This window comes from Gymnoscopelus braueri (genome assembly GCF_963280865.1).
Source record: "Gymnoscopelus braueri genome assembly, chromosome: 16".
NCBI classification, from domain to species: domain Eukaryota; kingdom Metazoa; phylum Chordata; class Actinopteri; order Myctophiformes; family Myctophidae; genus Gymnoscopelus; species Gymnoscopelus braueri.
In genome coordinates this window covers 17,355,040-17,382,803 of record NC_137616.1, presented here as the reverse complement: position 1 = coordinate 17,382,803, position 27,764 = coordinate 17,355,040, and the positions used below count along the sequence as shown (strand labels likewise).

The following is a 27,764-nucleotide window of genomic DNA, read 5'->3' as shown; positions in this document are numbered from 1 at the left end:
GTGTGTGTGTGTGCGCGCGTGCACGTGTGTGTACTGCAGGTGGTGGGTGCTTGTGTGACATTTACCTCCAAAGTGCACCAGGGAGGAGATGGGCTACATCAGTATTTTGGATTGAGTACAAAGTGTTCTGGCAGGAGATGGGATATATCAGTATTTCAGGGGTGTGTGTGCACCTGTCAGACATGCAGGCCGGATTGGTAGATGAGTGAGATGTGAAATAGAAATTGCCACTTAAATTCAGCAGCGGGTGTACCATTTGTTCTGATTGCTTGTTCCAATTATAGTCTCAACTCTGTCTCATGAATCAGTTCACTGGACATGAGGAGCACTTGGGATCAGAGCAGAAGTTCCATGATTTGGGTCTGTGGATTTGAAGACTTGAACTTAGGAATTAATAGTGGTTGTTCTCATGAAAATTCATGAATCAAAGGTGCAAATATCCTGGCAAGAAACAAGTGTAACACTGGTTCCTGACAGCCAGCAAGCGAGCAAACTGGCGATGAAATCGTGTACGAAACTGTTCTGAAACGATCAGCATCACCTGTCATAATGAGACTATCCTGAACCAATCAAAATAAAGTAGGGTCATAAACCTCTCCTCTGGCAAGGAGAGGAGAGGAATATCTCTGCTACATCAAGCTATAGCACATACACAATTGAACATGTCTGCTGCTACAGCGAGAATATTTTGGGATTTACACCCTAGACACTATTATGTCTCCTAAAGAAATGAACGAGGACTTTCCAATCAACCACTTTTTATAATGTAATCCTTTTCTATAGATGGTATTAATCATGCTGTCCATTTGTGTTTTTTCCACTGTTGTTTTATGTATGTGTAAATGTTGAACACATGGATTGATAGATTTTTTATTTTATTACCCTATTGTGGTGTTCCACCCACTAATTAATAACGTGACCTGTGGGTGTGTATTTATGTGGGTGGGGTACACACATATCGAGTTTGCAGATTTTAAAAATGTAGGGTGACATAGGCAGTTCTTCCTTGGCCTAATGGGAACGTACATGCAAAGTTACACAGCAATGGCATGTTGCGTTCATGATTTGTGGCATTTTGTGCAAAACAGGCCATTCCCGTTGCCAATCGGAATGGATTGATTGACAGATACATCTTGATCACATGACTTGGGAGTGTGTGCAAAGTTTCACGCCCATCGGTCCAGCGGTGCCCGAGAATAGCTTAACAACATAATCCCTCGCCTTTGGTTGTTCCGGCCTGGCTGGAATAACAATCCTGATATATCCATGTGCATCAGGAGTACAGTGAGGGGTGCAGAGAATCTGCTGTGTTGTCTGTCCACTTTGCCATGTGAACATTAACTTCCTTCACTCGTAAAACTGTTATCTTAAAACAGTCGCAAAGAAATCGCTTCACTAGAGAGACAGCAAACGAAAGTGAGGGGTGAACGTCATCGCTGTTTAGCGCACTGTCGCTCACGGCAAGCCTGGATAGTCTAAATGAAACTAATGCCTATTAATCACCTTTTCTTGCTTGCTCACTTTCATTGCTGTATGTCAGGATGAGTTTAAAGGGCCCAAAATATAATGCTAAATGATCAGACAGAGAGACAGAGATACTCACTTTGAGGGGCACCACGCAGTACTCAGTCAGCATGGGGACATCAAACACCAGGCGCCTCACAAGCTGCTGCATCATGGAGGGACGCATGTGCCTGCAGGGCACATGTTCATCATTCTAATATAGCAGTGGTTCTCAAACTTTACGTTTACAGACTTGCAACTGTCCCTTGGAACCCCCTCAAGGAATCCAGAGGGTCCCTGGACCCCATTCTGAGAACTACTGTAATGTAATAATCTATATTACGTTGTGAATCTTTGGTGTGGACTTGTGAACCAAGACAACATAATAATGAATAATATGAAACAACATTGGGTAGAAACCAGTATCTCCATAATTCAATTTGTTATGTTTTTTCGTAAATTAATGGCCTACTTCGTCTTATAAGTAGTGAAAATAGCCGAACTACAAACTTGCAACACAAAATAACTGTGAGAGCTCCATTCCCACATCAACATATTCTCTTAGACATACTCAACATCTCTTTTCATTGTGCCCAGCATTTATAAAGAAATTGGGAGACATGCTTTTAAGTTCAAAGCACCGTCAGACTGGAACAACCTGCCCTTGTCAATTACATCAACTTCTTTTAATGCTTACAAGACTTCTTTGCTGGTTCACCTTACATCTAGCTGTTCCTGTTTCTGATTGTATTTATTTACTTATCTATTTTATTTTTAAGATGATCCTATATTGGCATCATGTTTATTTGAATTGATGGTTTCATTTTATTTAAATTGTATTTACATTTTATTTTATTTAAATTGAAAGAATTTCTAAGGAAACTAGTATACTGACGTAGTGGGGTTTGAGATGGTGGAAGAGCCTTTATGTGTATGTCGTTTATTTGTTTTGTTCTGTGTTGTTGGATTGTTTTCTTGTTTTGTGTAGTGCTTTGAGGACCCCCTCGAAAAAAAGGGGCTTATCCTCCAGTGAAATTTCGAATAAATACAGTCGACTCTTGAGATTGAGCTTGGCAGTCGTCCTTACATGCAGATAGCCAGCAGGCATTCTTCTATGGAGTCCCTCTGAGCCTTGGTGAGCGAGCGGCCTTTGGACAGCCGGTAGATGGTCTGCAGGGTGGAGTCAACCAGTGCAGCGTAGTGCTCGGTGCTGGCGAAGAGGTGCGCACAGCGGGTCAGCAAAGGCAACAGGGCAGAACCGATGTACCTGTTCATGGCCAGGGCCGTCTCTGTGGTGCTCAACAACTCCTGTGGAAGGGACAAGCAAACTGGTGTTTACACAGCAAAATCCTGAGTGTTAATTCAACTCTGAGAGTGTCATAACGGTCTGTACAGACATCTTAATGGCCCGGTGTCCACACCGCAGAAAACGGTGAAACAATGCAATGTCATGCACATTTTCTTTAAACTAATTCAACTTTTGACGGATTGCATTAATTGCAACGTCATCTGGCATTTGTATTTCAACAGCCAATCAACGCAGACTGGTCCGTTGTTTTGCTGTGCGGTACATATCTGTGTAAACTATCAGTCCCAGGCCACGGAGATCAATATTAAAAGGGTTGTGGACCTGAGCCAGAAAGCTCTCGATCTACCAGTCAATCTTCGTTCCCATTCTCACCTACAGTATGATCATGAAATGTGGGTCAGGACCGAAAGAACAAGCTCACAGGTCGCCGATAGCCGAGTGATTAAGGCACGTACCATACCAGCCTGGCAGCGAGTCCCAGGTTTGATTCCTGAGCCCGGCGGACCTTTGCTGCATATCAGTTCCTGCCCTCTCCCTGTTTCCTGTCAATCTTCACTGCCTTTTCTGCCTTCATTTAAAATGAAGGTAGAAAAGCCCCAAAAATATTTATCTTTAGAATCAACTTTAGTAAAAAAAAAGAACAAGATCACGGAGACAAGCAGCCATAATTTGTTTTCTCAGGAGGGTGACTGGCATCCACGAGGGACTCGGAGTAGAGCCACTGTTCCTTTATGTGGAAAGGAGCCAGCTGAGGTTGTTCGGGCATTAAGTACGGAAGTCTCCTGGGCGCCTCCCTAGAGAGGTGTTCGGCACACGTTCAACTAGGAGGAGACCACGGGGCAAAACAAGGACGAGATGGGGGTAGTATATCTCAAGGAGCTAATGTGGCCAAGGAAAGAGGAGTCTGGGATTTTCTGCTGGAACTGTTACCTCCTGTAACCTGACTCCTGATGATAAGTGGTAAAAGATGGATGAATAAATGGATGGACACACACACACCAAAAAAAGAAGAGAAAAATCAAGTCTTTGTCCGACTAGTAAAGGATTAATAGGTATGGAGGCTTTTGTTATAATAAAAACGCAAGCTTCAGTCAACCAATCTGCTCATAAAGATTACCATCTGAAAGAGGTATTGTAGTACAGCAATGGTACTGTGATGGAACCAAAAGTCTGCACATCAACTCCAAATGTATACTGACCATCTGAGTCTGTACAGTTCTAAACCTACCCTGATCAGACTTTGTGAGATGGCATCCTGGGTCATCTAATTTGACCACTGAGGCTAATTGAACTGACACTGAGAGACAGTGAACCTCAATGTCAGCTCATTTAGTAGCAACATAATGTGGTCATCAAGTGATTACAGTGGTCCCATGGTGGCTGCCTCTCTGACCTACTGGGTTAAATTAGTATAGCCTATTGGGTGCTTTTTATTTTCCTTTCAAGGGCTAGCAAACTATAAGAAAAATCTTTATGGATGAAAAACCTATGAATAAGCGACTCTGAATGATTTTTTATAAAAAAAATGTTTACCAAAGACTGAAATAGACAGATGATGTTGTTGTTTGTTAAGTCATAACATAGATCAGTGAATTGCGACTACCAGGCAGATGTGTGGCACCTGCTTACAACAGCTATATTATTACACATCTATCTCTTTGAAGCTAATCTCTCAAGAACAGATTCCGAGCTGCGCTACTGCATTTGTCTGGAGGTTCATTCAGAACGTGTGAACATTGGCCTACAAGTGGGCGGCGGGCCTTAGATCAGGAAGCAAGCCGTGCTTTCCCCCAATCAAATATAGTGGGCGGGATTTACATCTGTGCATTCGCTTTCTAATGTGTTCCCATTGGAAACAAACCAATCTATCAAACACTTCAAACAAATGTGCTTAAGAGGTTTTACATGTTCAATATTGTGTAATTGAGCAACTCTCATAAGTACGTTAGCAAAAAGCCCGTCGTCTATAACATCCATGTTCCGTGGGAGAAATGTTGTTAGTGGGAATGAAAACAAAGGCGCCCCACCGGAAGAGTAGGGCTGAGGGCGGACCAAACGGGCCAACATCCTGTTATCCACATAATTCTATTGGGCGGTCCCCCAGAGTCAAATTCAAAGGAAAAAAACAGCAGAGGGCGCTGTTTTTTCCTTTTATTTTTGACGATGGGTTCCCAGATTGCTATGGAGCTACCTAATGAGCCAGGAATACTTTGCACTTTGCAGGAAGAAGGCCTGCTGGGGCATGGACTACAGGTGCGGTAACAGTCTCTCTTCCTCACCGTGTCCATAGATGCAGACGCACGGAGGTCAGGCAGGAAGCCGACCTCCAGCATCTGGAGCAGAAAGGCCTGGTCCTCGATGCCGTAAACACGTTCCAGAAAGAGCACCATGGGGGCCTTGTGGTCCGGACAGAAGCTAGCTGACATATCCGGCTCTGTAACCGAGCCATCTGTACAAGAGGAAGAAGAGACAAGGAGGAGGGTGAGGCTTATTATTATTTTTATACATACATTTATCTTGGAAAATTCACAGGGGATGTCCATGTTATTAACCACTTAAACCCTATACTTATAGATGACCGGGGACCCTGTGGTTATTTATTTTTTACCTCTACATCTTTGGCGAAAATAGCTGATATACGGTACAAGCTTGCGACGCATTGTGAGCTTGTAGATCTGCTATTTACACAGAATGTTCGCCCCCAGAATAGGGTTCATGTGGCCAATCATAAAAAGCAGCAACAAAAAGAGAAGACAGCAGTGGAATTAAAAAGAAGAACCTGGGAGAAAGTTTAAGAAACCGAAAATACAGCAGTTATGGATAAAATATACTTGTTTTTGTTTACTTTTGTCGTCAGTAAAAATGCTTGCTACTGTAATAGCCTACAAGTGGGTGTGGACTGGACACAAGACAGGGGAGCGAGGAAGCGAGACATGTGAAGTTATTCAAAACACAATAAGCTGAGGAAACATTACGGGGCAGGAGTGCACCAGCGCAGACTGTATAGTCCTGTAAAAAACATGTCTGTTTTCTCATTAGAATATGTCATGGAGAAAATTGGATCCGGGGAAAGCTTGACTGGGTTTCTGCCAAGCGCTGGTTTAAGTGCTGTTCCGGATGGTGTTTTCAGTTAAGCCACGGACGAAACATGTTTTTTTTTTTTTCATGAAGTACAAATTGGAAAGTCAAAGACCTTGTAGGTACTCCATATTTATGTAGGGGTGAAAAGAACACCCCCCTCCCCTCCCCCGAAACCTGTGTGGGTGGAGAAGACAATGAAACACTACCTGCCAGATATACTGTATATCATGTACAGTAGAGTATATACACACACATTATACTCTGCTACACTGATAAAGAACATACACACCCAGAGATACAGTGATATCCAAACCTGAATAAGTCACCAGGCACCACTACTTTAATTTATATTTCTCAACAATAAGGCAAAGACAAACTTTAAGTATTATATACTCCCAAACAAAGGTGGAAGAATATACCTTGCCAAGTTTCAGTCCTCTCTGCAACTACAAAAAACTGTTATATTTCTTTGACCGGAGACCACCAGAGGTCTAATACTCTAGGACCCCTCCTTTTTTCCCTCTACAGCAAATCTGTTTGTTGAAAAATAGTCTACTGCTATTTTCGCCGAATGTTCGCCCCACAATAAGGGCGCTAGGGTTCAAGTGCTTAAATAACAATATTTCAGCTAACCCCAAAACTGAATCAAACCTTTATTGATGGTGGGCATTTTTAGGGGTATGCTGATGATGCCCACCAGGTCAGTAGTGGGGACCAGGGAGCGCAGGATGGCACGGATACGCAGCGCTTCTCCTTTACCCTTGTTGATGAGCTGAGGAAAAATGACACAAATAGAAAGATCAATCCTCAAGGGACTTTATTCTGGTCACCATAGGAGGTCTATGGTTACAATCAAGAGATTCACCATTACATAGAGTGCAATGTGACAACGTAATGATGTGCCATCGAGGATGAGCGCCTGTGTGGAAAAACCTAGTATATATGTCATTTAGAAGAGGAGAGGAAGCTGATGAGAATGGGAGAGATGTGCTCAAGAAGGCTGAACAGTGAATTATGGCTTTCTGGAACCATCCGTCTCGCCACTCTGCAGTGTTATTAAATTGTCACTATCGTGCAGAAACCTTGTATCTCTGTATTTACGTTTTTTCATAAATTAATGGCTTTTTATATTTCGTCGTATGAAAAAGTAGCAAAATTGAAAATCTAGATAAATCTAGATCTGCTATTCAAATCAAAACTTTATTCTTTTTTTTTTCTCCATTTCCTGAGAAGTAACAGTTTTGGACATACTGTATAAGGTTACAGACAGCGACAAAATCTTCTCTTACTTACTGTGGATTGGATGAATAAAAATTGCTATCTATTGTACTATTCCGAACTTTATTGTTTATGTTTATTTTTCTCATTTTTATTACATCCAATGTTATCATTATTATCTTGTTGGTATATTGTTGTTGTTATCACAGTCTTGCAGAAAATGCCACGCCAACATTTCACTGCCTGTATGAGTGAGTGACAAATAAACCACTCTTGATACTTAAATCAGTGCTTTGTGACTCACATGCATCTCTGGAGCACAGCGACCCAGCAGATCGATGAGAGCAGAGTAGAAGGACATGATGGCATTGCCCATGTGAATCACCTCGCCTTCTTCTTCAGACCTGAAACAGTACCAGAGGAACAGACAACTCATTCTTTCTGGCTGGCATTTGAATAACATACAGTACAGAATACATACAGAATAGCATACAGAATACATACAGAATAGCATACAGTACCTGCGCCACTCGGAAATGAAATGTATTCAATTGAAAAAAAGGAGTGCTAAATAAGATACATCCGTAGCATAGACTCCTAGATTCTAACTCTGACCATTTAGCAAATAATACTTTCTTATTGGCATTTCATATTCTGCCATAAATTATGCTTCACTGTGATTTAGACCTGAGGCCGATTCTAAAAACGCCTTCTGAATCCTGACTTAAGTTTTCTGAAAAACTTAAATTTGTATTCAAATAAATTACAAAAATGTATGTCGCTATGGCAACAACTACACCAAAAGGGGTTCCCGGATTGAAAGGTATAGTTACATATTGGTGTTCCAGGTCTAAATGGGTTAACCAGGGATTCATTTGTAAAACAACAGACATCAGAAGCAAAGGAATGGACCCGCCCCCCAATCTTCATCATCAACATTCTGGACACAAACTTGTTCTCAAAACCGCAGTCACCAGGGCTAGACTCTGTCAATTATTTCTATGCTATAAAATGCTCTTATCTTGTCTTTTTGATATAGAGTGTTGCTTTGACTTATCAAAGTTTCCACCACAATGTAAATCTGCTTTCTTCTTTGTCAGTCTGTGCAGCTGATTAAATGGTTCGATTAAAGATTTATTAGCGTGTAGTAGATTTGTTTTGCCTTTGTGAGGTGGAAATCTCTGAAACAGCATTTTTATGCCCTGTGGTGTTAGAACTCTTTAATGAAAGCAATTAGTGGGAGTATAGCAGTAACTCCACTACTGTGCCTATAAATCTAAGAAACTGCTGATGCCCACCCAGCGGTAGAACTTGGGCGTGTATTCATATTGACATTTTCAGCATTTAAAGGTAGACTACTAACTCCAGTATATCACAAAGGCTGATCCGGGTAGACATGACCCACTTTAGGTTTAGAAACAATATCGAAGGAAATTAGTGAGCAGCAGAGGTGGGAAGTAACAAAATACTAGGCCTGACCTCTAGTAGTCGAATAGTCGACTAATGAGTCGAAGGGTGTCTGAGTCGACTGCCAATCTCTTAGTCAAATTATAAAAAAAAGTATAACATTTTTTTTATTTTTTATTATTCGACTAAGAGATTGGCCTTGTTTGTTAAATTAATGAACTAATAGTTTGCCTAAAATAGGATATACATCATGATTTATTGGGAGAAACCAATAGCATGTTAAATCAGACACTAAGCACCCCTACAGCCCAAATGGAATGTTCCTCTATTGCATAACATATTTTTTGCATGATTTGACTGAGAGATTGGCAGTCGAATCAGACTGATTCGACTGCCAATCTCTCAGTCGAATCATGAAAAAAAAAAAAATATATATATATATATATATATATATATATATACTGTATATATTTTTTTTTTGGGTATTGCATTAGTCGACTGCCAGTCAACTATTGGCAATTAGTCACCAATCAGATTCGACTATACAAATCCTTAGTCGGGGACAGGCCTACAAAATACAAATACTTAGTTACTGTACTTAAGTACAGTTTTCAGGTATTTGTACTTTTGAGTATTCATTTTACTAACAACCTTTTTACTTTTACCCCTACAAGTTAACACAAATATCAGATTTTTTTTACTCCTTTTCTCATATTCAAAACAGACTTGTTTAACCACTTGAGTCCTATATACTTTGTCGTATGATGAATAGAAAAAATAGCATTTTATTTATACATTTTGTTTATAATGACCAAAATACAGTAGGGACACCAGGTTCAAAGTGGTTAATGTATGCGCACCTTCCCAAGATCAAGACCGATTTCAACCTAAATTGACGGGTCAATAATAATACATAGAAAAAAATATCCTGTGGTGTATCCATTGCTGCATATCATGCTCAACAGACATAACAAGACAAAAACAACATAAGGAGACAAGAGAAGGAGACTTGACCGCGGGGGAAAGAAAAATGATGTGAACAATTTTGACACTGTGGGGTAAATTGATGGAGAAAATCTATTGCCTGTAAACCTACTAATGGTGTTTTAAATCATATCAGAAAGTAAGGAAGACAGAAAAGGTTAAACTGGACTTCAAAGACATATTTTGAAGTCATTTCGCGACAGCAGTATCCATCAAAAGAACGGTATTATTCATCAGGTATAGAAAGTCAGAAGGCAGTCAAGCCAGAATTGTTGTTAGCTGAGCCACGAAGTGATGCGAGACTACTGTATAATGAGCCTGTCTCATTGGCTTGTTGCCTCGTTTGCAATGCATAAATCAATATAATGATATTTGTTCTGTTTTTTTCATCTGTGAGAAAAGTGAATAGCCTTGAATTATTTGAACCAACTTTTAATACTTTTAAAAGTACATTTTCTGTTTAATAAACGATATGCAGTAAAATCCTTAGTGTTAATTATGAATCCATTTGTAATTCAGAGAGTATACAAATGTAACCAAATGGACGGTTACAGATGTGTAACTCTGAAACCTAGTTCAGACCAATGATTCGCAATGTGACAAAACCGTTGCAGATAAAAAATGGAAGCGGTCTGAATTACCAATTGCAGGTCAGCAAATGCTGGCTAATTGCAAGTTGCAACGGATTCAACTTGTCCAATCACAAGCATGTTGCTGCACTAGCAAAGCATTTCTGATCACACAATCTGCCATTGTAACCTAATACACGTTTCCCCCCCCCCACACACACACACACACACACAATACCATTGCTATGGAAACGGCAATCAGTTGCTGCTCGGCAGATGGGTGTCTGTGGACTGTCCAGTCTTATAACGACGTTGCAAACCCCCGTTTGGGGATTCTCTGCACTTTAGTCTGAACTAGGCTTGAGAGTGCACAGATCAGATGTAACCAAATGGATCCTTACGCGTCCATTTGGTTACATTTACAGACTCAGAGTTAAATTGACACTCAGCATCTTAAAGTGCATTATTAATAAGTTCCTACCCGGTATTGACAGGGGTGGGTAGGTCGAGGGCAGGGTTCTCAGAGATTTCAATGGCATCCAGCATGCCGTGCAGCAGACCCTGGCCTCCCTCGCCTCTCAGCGCCGGGCCGAGACATTCGGGACGGCGGATGAGCAGCTTCACAACCACATTGGAGTTCTCCTCCACGCTCTCACCTGGAGGTCAAGTTCATTCATGCAGCATGCCAGTTGAAAGTACAGATACACACTTAGAATGAATGCGTAGTACATAATACACACAAATGAATTGAAAATAATAATAATTTATGCACAGACAAAAACACCCCCCCACCCCACACACACACACACACACACACACACACACACACACACACACACACACACACACACACACACACACACACACACACACACACACACACACACACACACACACACACACTTTCTTAGACAGACAGATGTTTATTGGTCCAGAAGTAAACTCAGTTGTCACAGCACAGTGGTGGAAAGTAACTAAGTACCGTAGTACTTCAATACAATTTTGAGGTACTTTAACTTTTGTTGAAAATTTCCATTTTTGAATACTTCATACTTCTACTTTTTTACTCTATTACAATTATTTGACAGCTTTAGTTACTAGTTACTTTGTAAATTTAGATACTTTTTTTTTTCTTTTTTTTTACAAAATATCGTTCAGTGCATTAACTTAATGAAAATGTTCTACTGTACCATTCATCCTAAGATATCATAACATCATAGAAAAAGTAAGAAAACCTTAGTCCAAAATTCTCCTTTAAGGAATGTTATACTTCGGCTACAAGCTCACAACGTGTCACACCACAACGCGTTGTGAGCTTGTATATCTGCTATTTTGATAGAAAGTTTGTGTGAGTACTTTTACTTTAGTAATGTAAGTATGTTTTAATTCTACTTTTTTACTTTTACTCAAGTACAACTTTGAATGCATACTTATTATGGTAATGCTACTTTTGCTTAAGTAAAAACAATCGGTACATCTTCCACCACTGTCACAGCATTAGCACATACAGTACTATACAGCATGCATCCATCTTATACACACCATTGCTGAAGACGGCGAATCGCAGGAAAGACAGGTAGCGCTCTCCCTCTATGGGATTCCAGCCCAAGTCTGGGTAACCCTTAGCAACAAGGCTAGCACAGCTCTGTAGACCACAACCTGCCAGGTATTTCACCACCTACACACGCACAAAGTCAGTTTCACGCAGTAAAATCCTCAGTGTTAAATATATCCATTTGTGACACTGAGAGTGTACAAATGTAACCAAATGGACCCGTTACATTTGAACACTAGCACAGTTGAAATAACACTGAGGATTTCACAGTGCAGAAGGACCACATAGGCAGAAGCCCTTGGGCATTGTAATGGTCCACTCAGTCATTTCACTGTCAGTGTCAAAAGTGACGGCTCGAAAGTACGTTGCTGAGCTAGCTTATTCAACTTGTCTGGAAACGGCAATTTTTCATTGCAAAGAGCTGTCTTATGCCTATGCTAAATTATATTCACTGTAACTCAAATGGAGAGGCTTTTTTAATACTGTATGCGACGACATGAGCCACTATTTGTGCCAAAGAGTTTGTTCATTACACCAGTGCCCAGACTAGATTCAGGGTCTAATACCAATATGAGATATCAACCATTTGAACACTGTCCAGTTATTATACAGTGAAATCCATAGTGTTAATATATGGAGCCAGATGGACCCTTACAGGTCCATCTGGCTCCATTTCTACACTTATGATATGTGTACTAAGGATGAGTCAGCAGCACACACCCACAAAAATATCATATCACATTATATCTCAGGGCCCCCCTGAGGTGTGTCGATGTACTTTTTATTGTATTTATTTTTTTGGGGGAGGGGGGGGGGGGTCTGACCTTCTCCAGGTCTGGCTCCTCCAGGGACAGAGCCAGGCTGTTGTTGTCCATCAATGAAGACGCTGCAACGTCCAGTGGAGTGGAGCCCCTCATGGCTTCACAGGCTGTATACACACACACAAACACACACACAGAAGCTTGGTTTTCTCTCTGCTTACAGCAGGGGGCAGTCGTTTGACATGTGCAGAGACATTTGGCGGCTCTGTCCCTTTCACTCTCATCAGTTGTCCCCAGAATGTGAGGTTCAGACTGCGTGCACACACAGACAGTCAAATTCAAATGGAACGACACAGTCTAATCCAAATGGAACTAAATGGACCCACGGGTCATTTTCCTGCAGATTTTGAAAGTATGTGCAATTTGGGGTAATTTCCACCACATTAATTACTCACAGTGTGGAAATGATTGCTACATCAATGGAATATTGATGAAGAAATGTTCCAAAGAAGAGAAGAAGTGGTCAATAACCCATGATGGAATGTGGATCATTGCCTATCGATGATTTTTTTTAAATAATAGAATAAATCAATCAAACTGTTGCACCCCTAATTTCTATCAGAACTCCCATAATCAATCTCTTCTCATTACTCGCCCTAGTTTACTTCCTTGACCAAGCTTCTATTTCCAATTATGTGCAATTGTTTCCTGTGTCTACGAGCCGTTCATTTTGAAGCAACTGTTAATTGAAGTAATAAAGTACTAGACATTTATCCTCCAACAAAACCACATATGAACTTATTAGCATCACCCTCACAGCACCAAACCTCCATTCAAATCCACACTCCACTCTTATGACTATTACATCAACAGCTCAGCTACAGTAGGCAGAAGTGGATGAGCAACCACACAGCTTCATCCATAGAACTTCAAGTGTGTGTGTGTGTGTGTGTGTGTGTGTGTGTGTGTGTGTGTGTGTGTGTGTGTGTGTGTGTGTGTGTGTGTGTGTGTGTGTGTGTGTGTGTGTGTGTGTGTGTGTGTGTGTGTGTGTGTGTGTGTGTGTGTGTGTGTGTGTGTGTGTGTGTGCCTGTGCGTGCTTGTGTTTGATCACCAGTAAGTACTGCAATCTCCAGAGAGTGTGAAGCTCTCCTCTCTCAGTCAGCTGGAGCCCAATGACTCATCAGTCCTGCCCAGCATGTTTAAATAACTCCCTTCACTCCTCTCTCTCTCTCTCTCTCTCTCTCTGACTCTCTCTCCTATCTCTACTGCTATACACGCCATCTCTCCAAAAAAAAACTCTCAATATTGGATGGAAGCTCTGACATTTGTCTTTTTTTTTCTCACTCAGATACTTGTCACAATATAGGGGGAAATGTCTCTTCTGAAAGAACACTTACTAAAACAGTTGCTACAGTAATGATACCTAGTGCATTAATTATCATGTGCCTCAGGCCAACATTCAAATGTTGCAGTGTCTGCATAGTTCTCGTCTTTCTCTCAATCTCTCAACACTTTAATAATCTATATTCTCATTAAATTGTAGAGAGATAAATCAACGCCACCTTAGCTTAACCACATGAACCCTAGTGTTCCTGTTTTGGGGCAAACATTCAGCAAAAATAGACGATTCTGGGAGAAGATTCTGTGAAAAAATGTTGCAATGCGACGTGTTGAGAGCTTGTAGATCAATCAAATTTTACAGCAAAGAAATGTTCGGCAAATACATTTGGTGTAGAGGGTAAGAATTAGCAGACCTAACATTATACACCGTCGTACAATGCGTTTATTCTTGCATTGAACACATTATGAGCTTGTACAGTAGATCTGCTATTTTCGGTGTGACAAAGTATAAGTCAGGTTTAAGAAAGAAAATAGTAATAAAACTAATCCAAGGCACTCAATCTCTAGAGCTCACAAAAAAAGGCTTTATTATTTTTGTCTTGTACAATATTGGCGAAACCAACGCATATCAGCAGCACCCTCAGGGGATATGTATCCCTTGATAAAGGAAGTTGCTGCCTTTTCACTATTTTCTCATACCTCTTGTTTCATTGAATTACTGACCTTCATCTGCTCTCTTGCCAGTGAGCATATCTTCCTTTTTGTTTTATTCTCAACATTCGCCCCATTCTTTTTCCTATACCCTTCTCACTTAATTCTTTACTTTATGATTGAATCGGTTTTTATAGTTAGTTGTTAAAGGAGATACACCATGAATTAAAAAAAAAAATTTGATATTTAATATCATATGGTGTATGTCCCTCAAACCTTTTTCAAAAGGTTTGAGCCTAAATCATCACTCAGATATACTCATCCCAAGTCAATTGTCTCTGGCTTATACAGCACTTTCAGCTGCGATACCAAAACGTCCTCTTGTGCAGGGGGGGGCTACTGAGCAATTCTGTCTGTTAATAAAAACAAATATTTATATTAAAAAAAATGGAAAAATTCTGCATAAAAAGAAGCATCTAAGAAAAATACAAAATCGAAAAAAAAACACTTTGAACATTTTTGAACAATTCCACCAAGTGTTTGAGGTGCCTGTTTCACCCACTTCCGGGGGGCGGAGCCAAAATCCGAGCCCGAAGTATTTGTTCGTAGACCCCCACTTAGGGGGGGTAGAAAAAGTTTCGGAGCGATTCGGGCACTTTTCATTTAACATTGGGTTTGCCATCATTAATGTTTGTGACATCATAAACATTTCCATTCTGAGATCGCCTGTTCAGACACGCCCATTCTGGAAATCCATGAAATGAGAAGGAATGACTGAATTAAAAAAAAAACATTTTTTGGGGTACAAGAGACACTGGGGACCCCAAAAAATACAAAAAAACAAGAAAAAAGTGATTTTCATGGTGTAGACCCTTTAATGGAACTTGTGAAGTGAAGTGTGTGAAGTGAAAGATGGATGGAATGCTACTGTATAGTATGTGGCTCACTGTCCAAAGTTCAACCGAACAAGTCCAAGACAAGCAATAAAATACTTTAAGAACTTTAAGAACTGTCATAGTGTAACCAATACTGGAATCTGACAAGGGCTCAGAAATCAACTAATGGATGGACAAAAGGCTTTTAGTGGTATTCCAACATTTACGGATTTTTATTTTTATTTTAATGAATTATCAGCCCATTGAAACTACCAAGACAAAAAGTTAAGGTATGCATATTTAAACAATTAATCTGACTAGTAGGGCATTTGTCAATGAAAATATTGCTCATGGATGAGTTTAGGGCTGGACTAAAGCAGGCAGCATTAATCTCACAGTTTTCAGCGTCACCCAGCTGAATGCTTATCAAGTGAGCGCAGTGTCTTGCTCAGGGACACCTCGACACATTGCCGTGGCCAGGAATCGAACCGGGGACCTTCTGCTTCCCAGGCAGGCTCTCAACCCATTCAGCTATGGCCAAATGGAAGATTGATGGAAGCTACTGTATGATTCACTTTGGATTAATTCCAGGCAGGCTCTCTCCCCATTCAGCTATGGCCAAATGGAAGCTATGATTCAATTTGTATTATTTACACAAGCTGATTCCCCATCTTAAATGCGCTTAGAGGTTACCTTCAACTTCATCCCTACAAGTTTATGAAATAACAAATAAATTAGTTTGTCTCACAGTGCATTTTGATCAAAATAAATGGTTGTTTCATTCCTCTCGCAGAATGGCATACATAATAATAGTAAGGTTTTTATCTTTCAAATCAAATATTAAGCAATTATTTTGTTTTGCTATACTATACTCTTATACTTGAGAACAGGCCCCTATATCGTGCGTTGCTGCTTACCAAGCCCCACACTGCTGTTCTCCAGCAGATAGCTGAGGTGGTCGAACATAGCCTTCTGGTTCTGCCGGCTGATACGACAGAAGTAACACAAGAAACGACAACAGCTGGCCACCATCCTGGGGAAAGCAATCTCCTGAAAAAGAAAAAAAAAAGATAGAACATGAAGCTGGATTTGAATTTAAACAAAAGTCTCTGTATAGTGTAGTCTTTTAAGTTTGTGCACGTATTTCTCCTATGTAGATACAAGCCTAACAGGAACAATACTGGTGTTTGCATTCAACTATTTATCATACACTACTACTCACTACTGTGATGAGAAAAGAAAAAAAAGAAAGCAAGCAAGAAATAAGTAATCTAAGGGTGTATCTCGAAGTAATGTCCTTGGTTCCCTTCACTACACGGTCTACATTCTTACGCTTGGTTAATACCCCTGTAGACTTCCAACTCCATCTTCCCCTAAACCAGCTTGCATTGTTGTTTGTTGATGTTAGAAAAGCCATTACCAGTAATTTGTAACCCAATACTGTCTAAAGACAACACTAAGTAACAAGATAATCAGATAGTTAAACCCTAGGCTCTTTTTTGTAGTTTGGTTTCCTGTCCAGGTTAAAAACTAAATAAAGATAAAAACATGGCAGGCAACGTAGCTAATAAAATTAACAATAGGTGTGTCCAGAGCCATGGGTGTGCCAATGTGCAAGCATTGATAGTCATCAACAGTATTGTCAAGGCACATTGACACGCCTGCTAAATCAATCATACCCATTATTAATTTTATTAGCTGGTGCTTCATGGTGTACTAGAGTATGAGGTCAGCTTTATGCTCAGCCTGCCATGTCTGTGTGTCGATGAATCAATCAATCAATCAATCTTTATTGTCATAAAAGAGAAAGAGAGATGTTTTTGTGTGTGTGTGCAAGCTCTCAATGTTGCAGTTAAGAGGAAGAGAATAAATAAAGAGGAAGGAAGGAACACATTAAAAAATATATATTAAAAGAATAGTATCAGGTCCATATTTTACCCTTCTATAGTTTTTAACCTGAACTTGAAAACAAACGACAAAATCACATAGTAAACCTGACCTTTGTTTTAGACTAGCATACTACTTTATATGGATACTGTAAGTGAACTGTACTCATCAAATACAAGTAAACAGGCATGGGATTTATGTCACTGGCTATGTGATGAGATTGCCAGAGTCAGATAGATAGAGAGCTTGACTGCCACCCTGATGCCTATGTGTCTGAGGTTCTCCGGTATGATCCAATTCACACTTGGCACCCTGCATGTCACTAAATCACCGCTATCCCTTCCACCCTCTTTCAGCGCTGCCCAAAAAGGACAGGCCTGAGAGGTGTAGCTACAGCCATCACCTCACCCCGCTCATACCCACTTCACTCCCTGGACTCATTACCCTTGTAGCTGTGAGTATTAGGTTGTTGCTCTTGGCTTGTTGACTTGGGTTGGAAGATCTCTATATTGAGTGCAGCAGTGCTTCATAGCCTACAGTACACATGCAAGTTCCTAACACACACGTTTTCTGGGAGCTTCAGTATTATGTCTATAAAAACTATTAGTTTTAATTGCATTGTATAATTTATTTTTGATATCATATCCATTATTATAGTTGTTATTGTTGTGCTGCTGTTGGCACAGTCTTGCCACCCTGTTTTCATCAAGAATACATTCTTGATTAATGATTCTTAAGAACTACATATTTCTTATTGTTCTACAGAATCATGGTAAGAACAGAGCAGCAATAATGTGAATAGTATGGTAGTAATGCTATACCTCTTACAAAGTACTCTCCTAATAACTGTCACACATTCTGTCTATTACAAAGTAATTTATGAGTGATAGATGTAATGCAAAATGTTGATACAGAATGCCATGAGACCCAAATGGCACAACAAATGGATTAATCCTGCTTATGTTGAATTGCTCATTTGTTTTCGTTATTTTAATTGTATTTGCATATTAAAAATGCTTACGGTTTTGAATTTCCCTCGCAAGGGATAGTCAGGCTCTGATTTCCTGAGCAGTGGCAGCTTGTTTATTTGTAATTTGTGGTGTGGATGGTGGGCTGACGAGATGTGGTAAAATATGATCACCTTTCTCATATGCTGGCCCACATGAGTAAACCCACTTGCACATTATGTAAAACTCTTACAGGCTTACATATAAGTGAGGCATGCTTAACTAAGCCTGATTTGTATGACGGCGTCACGGCCAAAAGTAGCAGATTTACAGTGTAAGCTCACGTGTTGTGAGCTTTATAGATCGTGCTGATTTTCGGTCCACGACGCCATCGTATGATGAAGCTTAAATTAGGCAGGAGTCCAGGAGCCAATCCACTGGTATTAAGGTACATTTTTGCCTTCAATTTCAATAATACCTATATCAGGAAAGCTTCTGATTTTCTAATTATGTATGTCTTTAAGTCAGTGGTTCTCAAACCTTTTCATGTCAAGGACCCCAACTTGACACTTATTACCCGCAGACCACCATTTGAAAAGATATGCCAGGGACCCCCATAAGAGAAGATTTTTACAGCTCTAACAGTGATTCTCAACCATTTTAATTTCAAGGACCCCCAGTTTGACATGCATTAGGCTACGGACCCCCATTTAATGGCATTTCTATCTCTGGGGCCCCAATTTATATTGTAAAATCAATATTAATTTAAATCTGAGAATGTACAAATGTAACCAAATGGACCCGTTAGGCCCCCACTTGGTTACATGTGTACACTCTTCTTAACTATCCATCATTTAGCTGGGGACCCTCTGGAACCCCCTCAAGGACCCCTGGGGGTCCCCGGACCCCACTTTGAGAACAAATGCACCCCACTTTGAGAACCAAAGCTTTAAGTCATATACGAAACTAAAATGAACAAATCTGTAAGCTGCCTTCCATCTCAGTGGGTACGATGTGATCTAAAATTCCTTCACAGATAACTCTTATACTGTGATAGTGACCTTTACCTCACACCTCATCCTAATTACTGGCTCATATAATCCCTGCACAGTTCAATAGCTTTGCAAGCTATTACTTGAGTATCTGATCATCAATTTAAACTGCGCAGCAATCAATCTATTTAGACTAGAGGACATTGTAAAGTCCTCCCTGGTCTATTGAGACACAGCTGTCCTACCGTGTCACCTCCCAGCACGTTGACCATGACCTCCATGACAGTCTCATGCATGCCCAGAACTCTCATCAGGTTGGGGTGCTGGTAGAACACCTTGTTGTTCATGATGTCACTAGCAAAAGGAACAAAGACGCAGGTGGATTTAGCAGTTTAAACAAACATAGGTACCAGGTTTAGTTTTTTCAAATTAGTTCAATTTCCAGTGTTTACAATTATGTGTTGAAACTAGAAGAAATGCGAGCACACAACTACATTCAAACATAAACAATAAAACAAACTTGGCAGGTGCGCGGCTCCAGAAATAAGTATAAGAGAATGATGCCAGCACTCACGATGTGTCCCTCAGGTACTTCTTTCATTTTACTTATGAAGTAAACAGGCAACAGGCAATCAAACGGATGCGTTTTGGCTCAATGCCTTCCTCAGCGTAAACCGTTGAGGAAGGAGAGGAAGGCATTGAGCCAGAACTTATCCGTTTGATTGCATGTTGCCTGTTTACTTTGTAAGTAAAATAAAAGAAGTACCTGAGGGACACGACGTGAGTGCTGGAATCATTCTCTGATAGTAAAATGATCTGTTGCCCTGTTTTTAACCACTTAAACCCTCTATACATGGTAAACTAAAACGTAGTTGAACGGGGTCGGCTCTGTACTTGGTCCACTCTTTTCCCCCCTTTACAACGTTCCCCCCAATGAAAAAGCTGCATGTCGGCCCCTCACCCCAGCCCATCGATCATGAGCTTCTCCTCCTCCTGGCCCATGCGTACGGACAGCAGAGACCGGATCTGACCCAGGGAGGCCAGCAGGTTGATGGCGTCCTGCACGGAGGCGGCGCTGATGGTGTAGGTCTTCCTCATGGCCCGCAGCAGCTCGCCGATGCCGTCGTACTGCCTCCTCAGTAGGCTGAACATGACCCGGACCAGCTCCGCGTCCTGGATGTGGCACTCCTGTGCCCAGCTGGCCATGGTCTGAGAGATAAGCTCCTTCAGGTTGGCTGGAGAGGACAAGAGGGGACAAGTCACACTCCATACGGTGAGTCATGGGGCATCGACGGTATTGAATACAACTACATTCTGTCACCTAGGACAAGGAGTAAAATATATATATATATATATATATATTCCTGCCCAGAATAGGGACACTAGGGCTCAAGTGGTTAATGAGAATGTGCCAACTTTCATTGTACCCCCGTGTTCAAAATGGAATTTAATGTTGTGCTGAGTGAAAATATGCCGAGTGAAAACAGACGACCAGAGAGAGAGAAAAAACAACAACACAAAGCAAAGTGTTGTTTTCAGAGCTGATGGTCGTGAAGGGATTCTATTGTATTAGTGAATTAGCTGACTCAGGGCATTGTAGCTTACATGACATTACAGTACATTCCTAACATGAATCAATGCACACACACCTCGACACACACACATAAATAAGGTGTAAGAGATTAGTTTATGTTCTAAACATTAAAAAAATGTTTTTCAAACCAGTTGGTTATATAATAAGGGATTACTGTATGTAATGTTTTGTTCAATGCCAGGCCACACTGACTGTGTGAACACAGTACTTGGAATAATGCACAAGGCCAGCCACCACGACAGACATTACTTGACTTGTTACCCATAAGACTGCCTCATGTGCTCCCCTCTGTGCTCTCCCATGAAGAATACCCAATTATACCTTCAGACAGAGGTTCACGGTCCAACAGGTTTGACTTAATAGACTTGATTTTGCCGCTGCTATCTCAGCGTGAGCTATGATCAGGACATTAGAGGGCAGAGCTACATTGGCAGATGGTGCAAATGATCAAGGTCAGCACTTGCCCTGATTTTAACTTCATTTATTGCGTGGATGTTGGGTCAGCCTCTACAGTACGTATGTCCTCACAGAACAATGCCCCACATCACACTCACTCATTTATACTCGGTCACACCTGGGAACTGGCCGTACATCCACAGTGCTTTACTTTTGGTCACAGAACATTTCCATTGTACTGTACTGTGCTGCACTGTACTGGTGCAAAAAGGGAACTTTAACCCTTAAGGCCTGAGGTCTCGATTCTACAAAATGTCTTCTAAATCCTATGTTGCTATATCTGTGGTTCTCAGCCTTTTTCATGTCAAGGACCCCCAAAATTATATGTATTTGGCCACCAAACCCCATTTGAATATATTTTGTTCAAGGGACACCCAGAAGCAAAGATTTGAGTTAAAAATGTTTGCTTTAAAAATATGTATATTCAAAGATTTGCACAAATGTTCTCGATTTAAAGAAATAGCAGATCTACAAGCTCATAGCGCAGCACCAAGTGCCGCGCTATGAGCTTGTATATCTTATCCTTAACTCCTTCACTGCCAAGGACGACTTTTATTTATTTATTTTATTTGTGTTTTTTTTATTTTTGTATTATTATTATTTTTTATTTTTTTCACACAGAACCTGGAGATAATGCGATCCGAAGATTTACTGCTACATTCACTTCCTGGTTAATTTATTTGGGAAATAACCTGTATCTCGGCTACCTGTCACAAGTTTACTGACTCTAGTAGAGCAGGTCAGTGCACTGGAAATACACCATTTATTGTACTTTGTGTTGTATAACCCATTCAAAACGGGAACACATCTGTGTAACCACTTAAACCATTATTTTATACTTTGGCTATTCAAAAATAGCAAATATACAAGCTCATATGAATGAGCTTGTAGATTTGAAACATTTTTCACTCAAATTTTGGTTCTGGGGGCAAAATATTTTCAGATGGGGGTCCGTGGCCAAAAATACAATTTTGGAGGTCCTTGGCGTGAAAAAGTTTGAGAACCACTGATATAGTTTTTCAGAAAAATTATAGGATTTAGAAGACATTTTGTATAATCGGAACCTCAGGGCTTAATGGGTTAAGTCCTTTGTTGCATTTCATTGGGGGGGGGGGGGGGGGGGGGGGGGGGCGGTGATGACAATGTTGTCACTGTTCACTCCCTATGAGTTGCCTTTCTCCAAATCTCCAGTCTCCAAAATCGGTTACTACTAAACAATACCCTCATCTCAATGCCAATAATCTTTCAGAGGAATTCTCCCCAAATTTCAGTGCAGTTTTAGCTATGTCCCAATGCATGAGAATGATACGCCATTTAATACCAATTTGAATCGTCTCGTCTAGTCTGTATTGTAAGTTACAATTACAATTAGCAATTTAATTTACCAGTGTGAGATCAGAATAAGCAGAGTAAGCATGAACTCTGGTCAATAAACAACAAAGGAAACAATCACATAGAGTGCAGAGAGAACAGTGTAGTGCCTCAAAGAAACAAGTATACCCGGTAAACAATGAATCTAGCATCTGTCTAAATAAGCTACCTAAATCACATTCTTAAAATTTGTGGTTAAGGAAACAAATCCATGAAACATGAGAACAAGTACGTATATCTGCATTGTAGATAGAATCAATCGAAATAAAAGTGGTAAGAAGTTTTGACAAGGAGAGTGAATTTCAAGCGGGTAAGAGGTGGACAATTGGGAGTAAAGTCTGCAGTTTTGTGGACTATCCTGGTCGGAGAAAAAGTATTAACCTTGATCATCTCTGAATTATCACGTAGCTGCCCAGTGCCCTGGTCTAAACATATCAATGTGACTTGACCCCCATTGTGAGGTGTGAACAACTCACTTTACAGAGAAAGGAACCCCAAAATGATGTAGAAATGGTTAGACTTCAATACTGGAATAACAAGCAGCAAAGGATTTCCAGGGGTACAAGTAACAGTGCTAAGATTTGTAAATAAGTAAAAAATTATCTACAAGCTCACAACGCGTCACGATGCGAAACCAGTGATTCTCAAGCCTTTCAATTTCAAGAACCCCCAATTTGATGTGCATTTGATACAATTTCTGGGACCCCAATCTATACAGTACAATTCAGTGTTCAGTGTTCATTTAACTCGATGTACAAATGGAACCACAAATGGAACCAAATTACCCTTACGGGTACATTCAATTTGTACACTCTCATGGTTACTAACCATTTGGTTCCTAACTATCAATAATTTAGCTGGGGACCCCCTGGCGCCGAAAGGACCCCTGGGGGTCCCCGGACCACACATTGAGAAACAGTGCACTGACTAAACAATGGTGGAGGGACATAATAATAATAATACTAGAAGGTACTGTTCCTGAAGAAACAGTGTGGGATCGCTAAGAAAGTTGCTGGTATTGAGTATTGATAGTGTTAGTAGTGTTGAAGGTTTGAAAGGTTTGAAAGGTTCTAAAGGTTTGAAAGGTTTGAAAGGTTCTAAAGGTTTGAAAGGTTCTAAAGGGTTGAAAGGTTCTAAAGGTTTGAAAGGTTTGAAAGGTTCTAAAGGTTCTAAAGGTTTGAAAGGTTCTAAAGGTTTGAAAGGTTTGAAAGGTTTGAAAGGTTGAAAGGTTTGAAAGGTTTAAGAGGTTCTAAAGGTTTGAAAGGTTTGAAAGGTTTGAAAGGTTTGAAAGGTTTAAGAGGTTCTAAAGGGTATTTACTTTAAATTATTTTTAGTCACTTTATTTACTTTTAAGTATTTTTTACTAATTTTTACAACTTTTAAGTATTTTTACTCTTTTTATCAACTTTTAAGTATTTTTACTATTTGTTTCAACTTTTAAGTATTTTTACTCATTTTGAGTACTTTTAAGTATTTTTACTCAATATAAGTACTCTTAAGTATTTTTACTCAAGGTATTTACTTTAAAGTATTTTTAGTCACTTTATTTACTTTAAAGTAGCTTTTACAAATTTTTACAACTTTTAAGTATTTTTACTCTTTTTATCAACTTTTAAGTATTTTTACTATTTAAAAAGTGAAATATCTCTAAAAGTACAAATTATTTCAAAAATTCAAATGGTAGCCAATATGTCCTAAGTAGGCTGAACGTTATAGAGTTGGAACGGAGTTTCTAGCTAAAAGTATGAATTTCCCCATTGAAATGAATAGGAGTTTTTTAGAAGTAAAAAGTGAAATATCTCTAAAAGCACAAATGATTTCAAAAATTCAAATGGTAGCCGAAATGTCCTAAGTAGGCCGAACGTTGTAGAGTTGGAATGGAGTTTGTAGCTAAAAGTATGAAGGACTAGTTAGCCGTCAAAAAACGGTGGGAAGATATAATAATAATAAGAAATAGTGGCAATAACATTAGTGTGATCGCTTTAGCGATCCCACAATAATAATAACAACTAGAAGGTACTGTTCCTGAAGAAACAGTGTGGGATCGCTAAGAATGTTGCTGGTATTGAGTATTGATAGTGTTAGTAGTGTTATAGGTTTGAAAGGTTTGAAAGGTTTGAACGGTTTGAAGGGTTTGAAAGGTTCGAAAGGTTTGAAAGGTTTGAAAGGTTCTAAAGGTTCTAAAGGTTCTAAAGGTTCTAAAGGTTCTAAAGGTTTGAATGGTTTGAAAGGTTCTAAAGGTTTGAAAGGTTCTAAAGGTTCTAAAAGTTCTAAAGGTTTGAAAGGTTCTAAAGTTTCTAAAGGTTTGAATGGTTTGAAAGGTTTGAAAGGTTCTAAAGGTTCTAAAGGTTCTAAAGGTTTGAAAGGTTCTAAAGGTTCTAAAGGTTCTAAAGGTTCTAAAGGTTCTAAAGGTTTGAAAGGTTCTAAAGGTTCTAAAGGTTCTAAAGGTTTGAAGGATTGAAAGGTTTGAAAGGTTTGAAAGGTGTTAAAGTATTTGTATTGTTATTTTGAGTACTTTTAAGTATTTTTACTCAATATAAGTACTCTTAAGTATTTTTACTCAATGTATTTACTTTAAATTATTTTTAGTCACTTTATTTACTTTAAAGTATTTTTTACTAATTTTTACAACTTTTAAGTATTTTTACTCTTTTTATCAACTTTTAAGTATTTTTACCATTTTTTTCAACTTTTAAGTATTTTTACTCATTTTGAGTACTTTTAAGTATTTTTACTCAATATAAGTACTCTTTAGTATTTTTACTCAAGGTATTTACTTTAAAGTATTTTTAGTCACTTTATTTACTTTAAAGTAGCTTTTACTAATTTTTACAACTTTTAAGTATTTTTACTCTTTTTATCAACTTTTAAGTATTTTTACTATTTAAAAAGTGAAATATCTCTAAAAGTACAAATTATTTCAAAAATTCTAATGGTAGCCAATATGTCCTAAGTAGGCTGAACGTTATAGAGTTGGAACGGAGTTTCTAGCTAAAAGTATGAATTTCTCCATTGAAATGAATGGGAGTTTTTTAGAAGTAAAAAGTGAAATATCTCTAAAAGTACAAATGATTTCAAAAATTCAAATGGTAGCCGATATGTCCTGAGTAGGCCGAACGTTGAAGAGTTGGAACGGAGTTTGTAGCTAAAAGTATGAAGGACTAGTTAGCCGTCAAAAAACGGGCGGAATATAGTATATAAATAGTGGCAATAACATTAGTGTGATCGCTTTAGCGATCCCACAATAACACATTGTATTTGTAATGCAAAGATTTTTGGGGGTCTTTTTATGCCTTTATTTAGAGAGGGATAGGGAAAGTAGGCTGACAGGAAATGGGGAGAGAGATGGGGGGGGTGACACGCAGCAAAAGTCGTCGGGAACGGGAGTCGAACCCGCGACACGATGTAAGGCTGGCATTGCAGCCTAGGGTGCCTGGACCGTCACGCTACGGCCCAGGCCATGCACTTCTAGGCACATCTAGGTAAATGCCTTTTTAAAAATCACACCCAGTGTGAAGTGAGCGGTGTGGTCATCACAGTGATGGAAGCTCACTTTTAAAAAAAAAAGTGTTTTTTGTCCTATTATTATTTCATCATGTGTCTCGCTAGCCAATCACAGTGCTGAATAGAGTCAGCCAATAGAGTCAGCCAATCACAGTACAGCTAGGGGTGTACTAATGTAGAGGGGTGTGCTATTATGAGCCAATCACAGTACAGCGAAGGGTGTACTAATGAGGTGTCCCAACCCCACTTATAGGAGCGGCTACACCGCTCAAAAAGAAAGGTTTTTAGTCCCCTTTTAAAAGCGTCAATGGACTGTGGTGCTCTCAGATGGTCAGGGAGGGCATTCCACAGCCGAGGAGCAGCTGAGCAGAAGGCCCGGTCCCCCATGGTGCGGAGCTTCGTCTTGTGGGGTTTGAGTGTGTTTGAATTTCCAGAGTGGAGGGAGTGGGTGGAGGACATAAGAGGCAAAGCCATCAAAGTTGCCCATGGATGCTGTTGATTAATTATGGAATATATATAATAAAGGAACATCCGCACTCTCTTCAGTTATAACCTTGATTTATTCTTTTAAGGGTGAATAGCCACAGCAGACAGGTCTATCTAGAGAAACGGACGCGTTTCGGCACGTCGGCCTTCCTCAGCGTTTCAAACTAGAATACATCAAACAGGAAGTGACATATATAGCTATGCGATAGTGTACAGCTGATTCTCATTGGTGAATACTATTCACTTACAATTCATTGTACTATTACTGTTTACATTTAAGCATTACACATAGTATTTGTTTAGTAAAAATGTTCTTAAAGTTTCCACAACCTCCACAACCAGAACAAACAATTCATAAAAAACATTTCATAGGAAACAATTCAATAATAATTCTTCATTCAATCCCTTAGGGAATTCAGTATTTAATGCATGGATCCAGTAAGCCTCCCTTTGTAATAGAACACGGTCTCTGTCCCCTCCTCTTCTCAACGGATTGACTACTTCTAAACCTTGAAATCTTAGTGTACATATGTCATGTTTCACCATATTATAGTGCCTGGCAACTGGAGAATTCTCATCTTTATTTCTAATATTACTCTTGTGCTCTGTAATTCTGGTTTTCAATTCTCTTTTGGTTTTTCCCACATAGCAAAAACCACAAGGGCACTTTAAAAGATAAACCACATATTTTGTCTTACATGTAATTCTTCCTTTGACTTTAATTTTTTTACCATTATGAGGGTGAGAGAAAGAGTCTCCTGTTATCATGGCATTACAATTAATACAGCCTTTACACGGGAAATTCCCTGAGGGTATAGTAGATAAAAAGTGTTGTGGTTGAATATACACATCATTTTTTATTAGTTTATCACTTATGTTGTTTGCTCTCTTGTTTGCAAAAATTGGGGGGGTGGAAAAGGCTTTTCCTACCACAGGGTCACTTGACAGTATATGCCAGTGTTTTTTGACCACCTGTTTAATGGTTTGGGAAATGGGAGAAAATGTGGTTGTCATAACTATAGGTTGTCTGTTTAAAGCAAAGGAAGATTTAGGAGCAAGGAGACTGGTTCTGTCGAGGGGCTTGATTTTAGACTTACTATTAGTTAAAATATTTTCGGTATAACCCCTTTCTCTAAACCTACTGCACATTTCTGTAGACTGACTATCAAAATCAGATTCACTATTACAGAAACCCAAAAGCACATTTGTTCCCCCTATGCTTAATGCTTCTGTGAACACTTTTTGTAGGTTGATCGACCAAGATGTGTTTTCT

General features: G+C 39.6%; 1 protein-coding gene across 2 annotated transcripts in view; it reads right to left on the bottom strand.

The window, feature by feature from the left end:
- LOC308103350 (ryanodine receptor 3-like) overlaps positions 1–27,764 on the bottom strand; it is a 137,596-nt gene that overhangs the window by 51,602 nt on the left and 58,230 nt on the right. For both annotated transcript variants that reach the window (XM_080453269.1, XM_080453270.1), the window contains exons 33-43: positions 20,042–20,315; positions 19,326–19,434; positions 16,172–16,304; positions 12,451–12,554; positions 11,614–11,749; positions 10,553–10,727; positions 7,416–7,515; positions 6,545–6,665; positions 5,092–5,261; positions 2,591–2,811; positions 1,604–1,694 (exon numbers count right to left, since the gene is read on the bottom strand). In XM_080453269.1, coding sequence (XP_080309395.1) covers positions 1,604–1,694; positions 2,591–2,811; positions 5,092–5,261; positions 6,545–6,665; positions 7,416–7,515; positions 10,553–10,727; positions 11,614–11,749; positions 12,451–12,554; positions 16,172–16,304; positions 19,326–19,434; positions 20,042–20,315 — 1,634 coding nt within the window. The remainder of the gene's footprint in view (positions 1–1,603; positions 1,695–2,590; positions 2,812–5,091; positions 5,262–6,544; positions 6,666–7,415; positions 7,516–10,552; positions 10,728–11,613; positions 11,750–12,450; positions 12,555–16,171; positions 16,305–19,325; positions 19,435–20,041; positions 20,316–27,764) is intronic.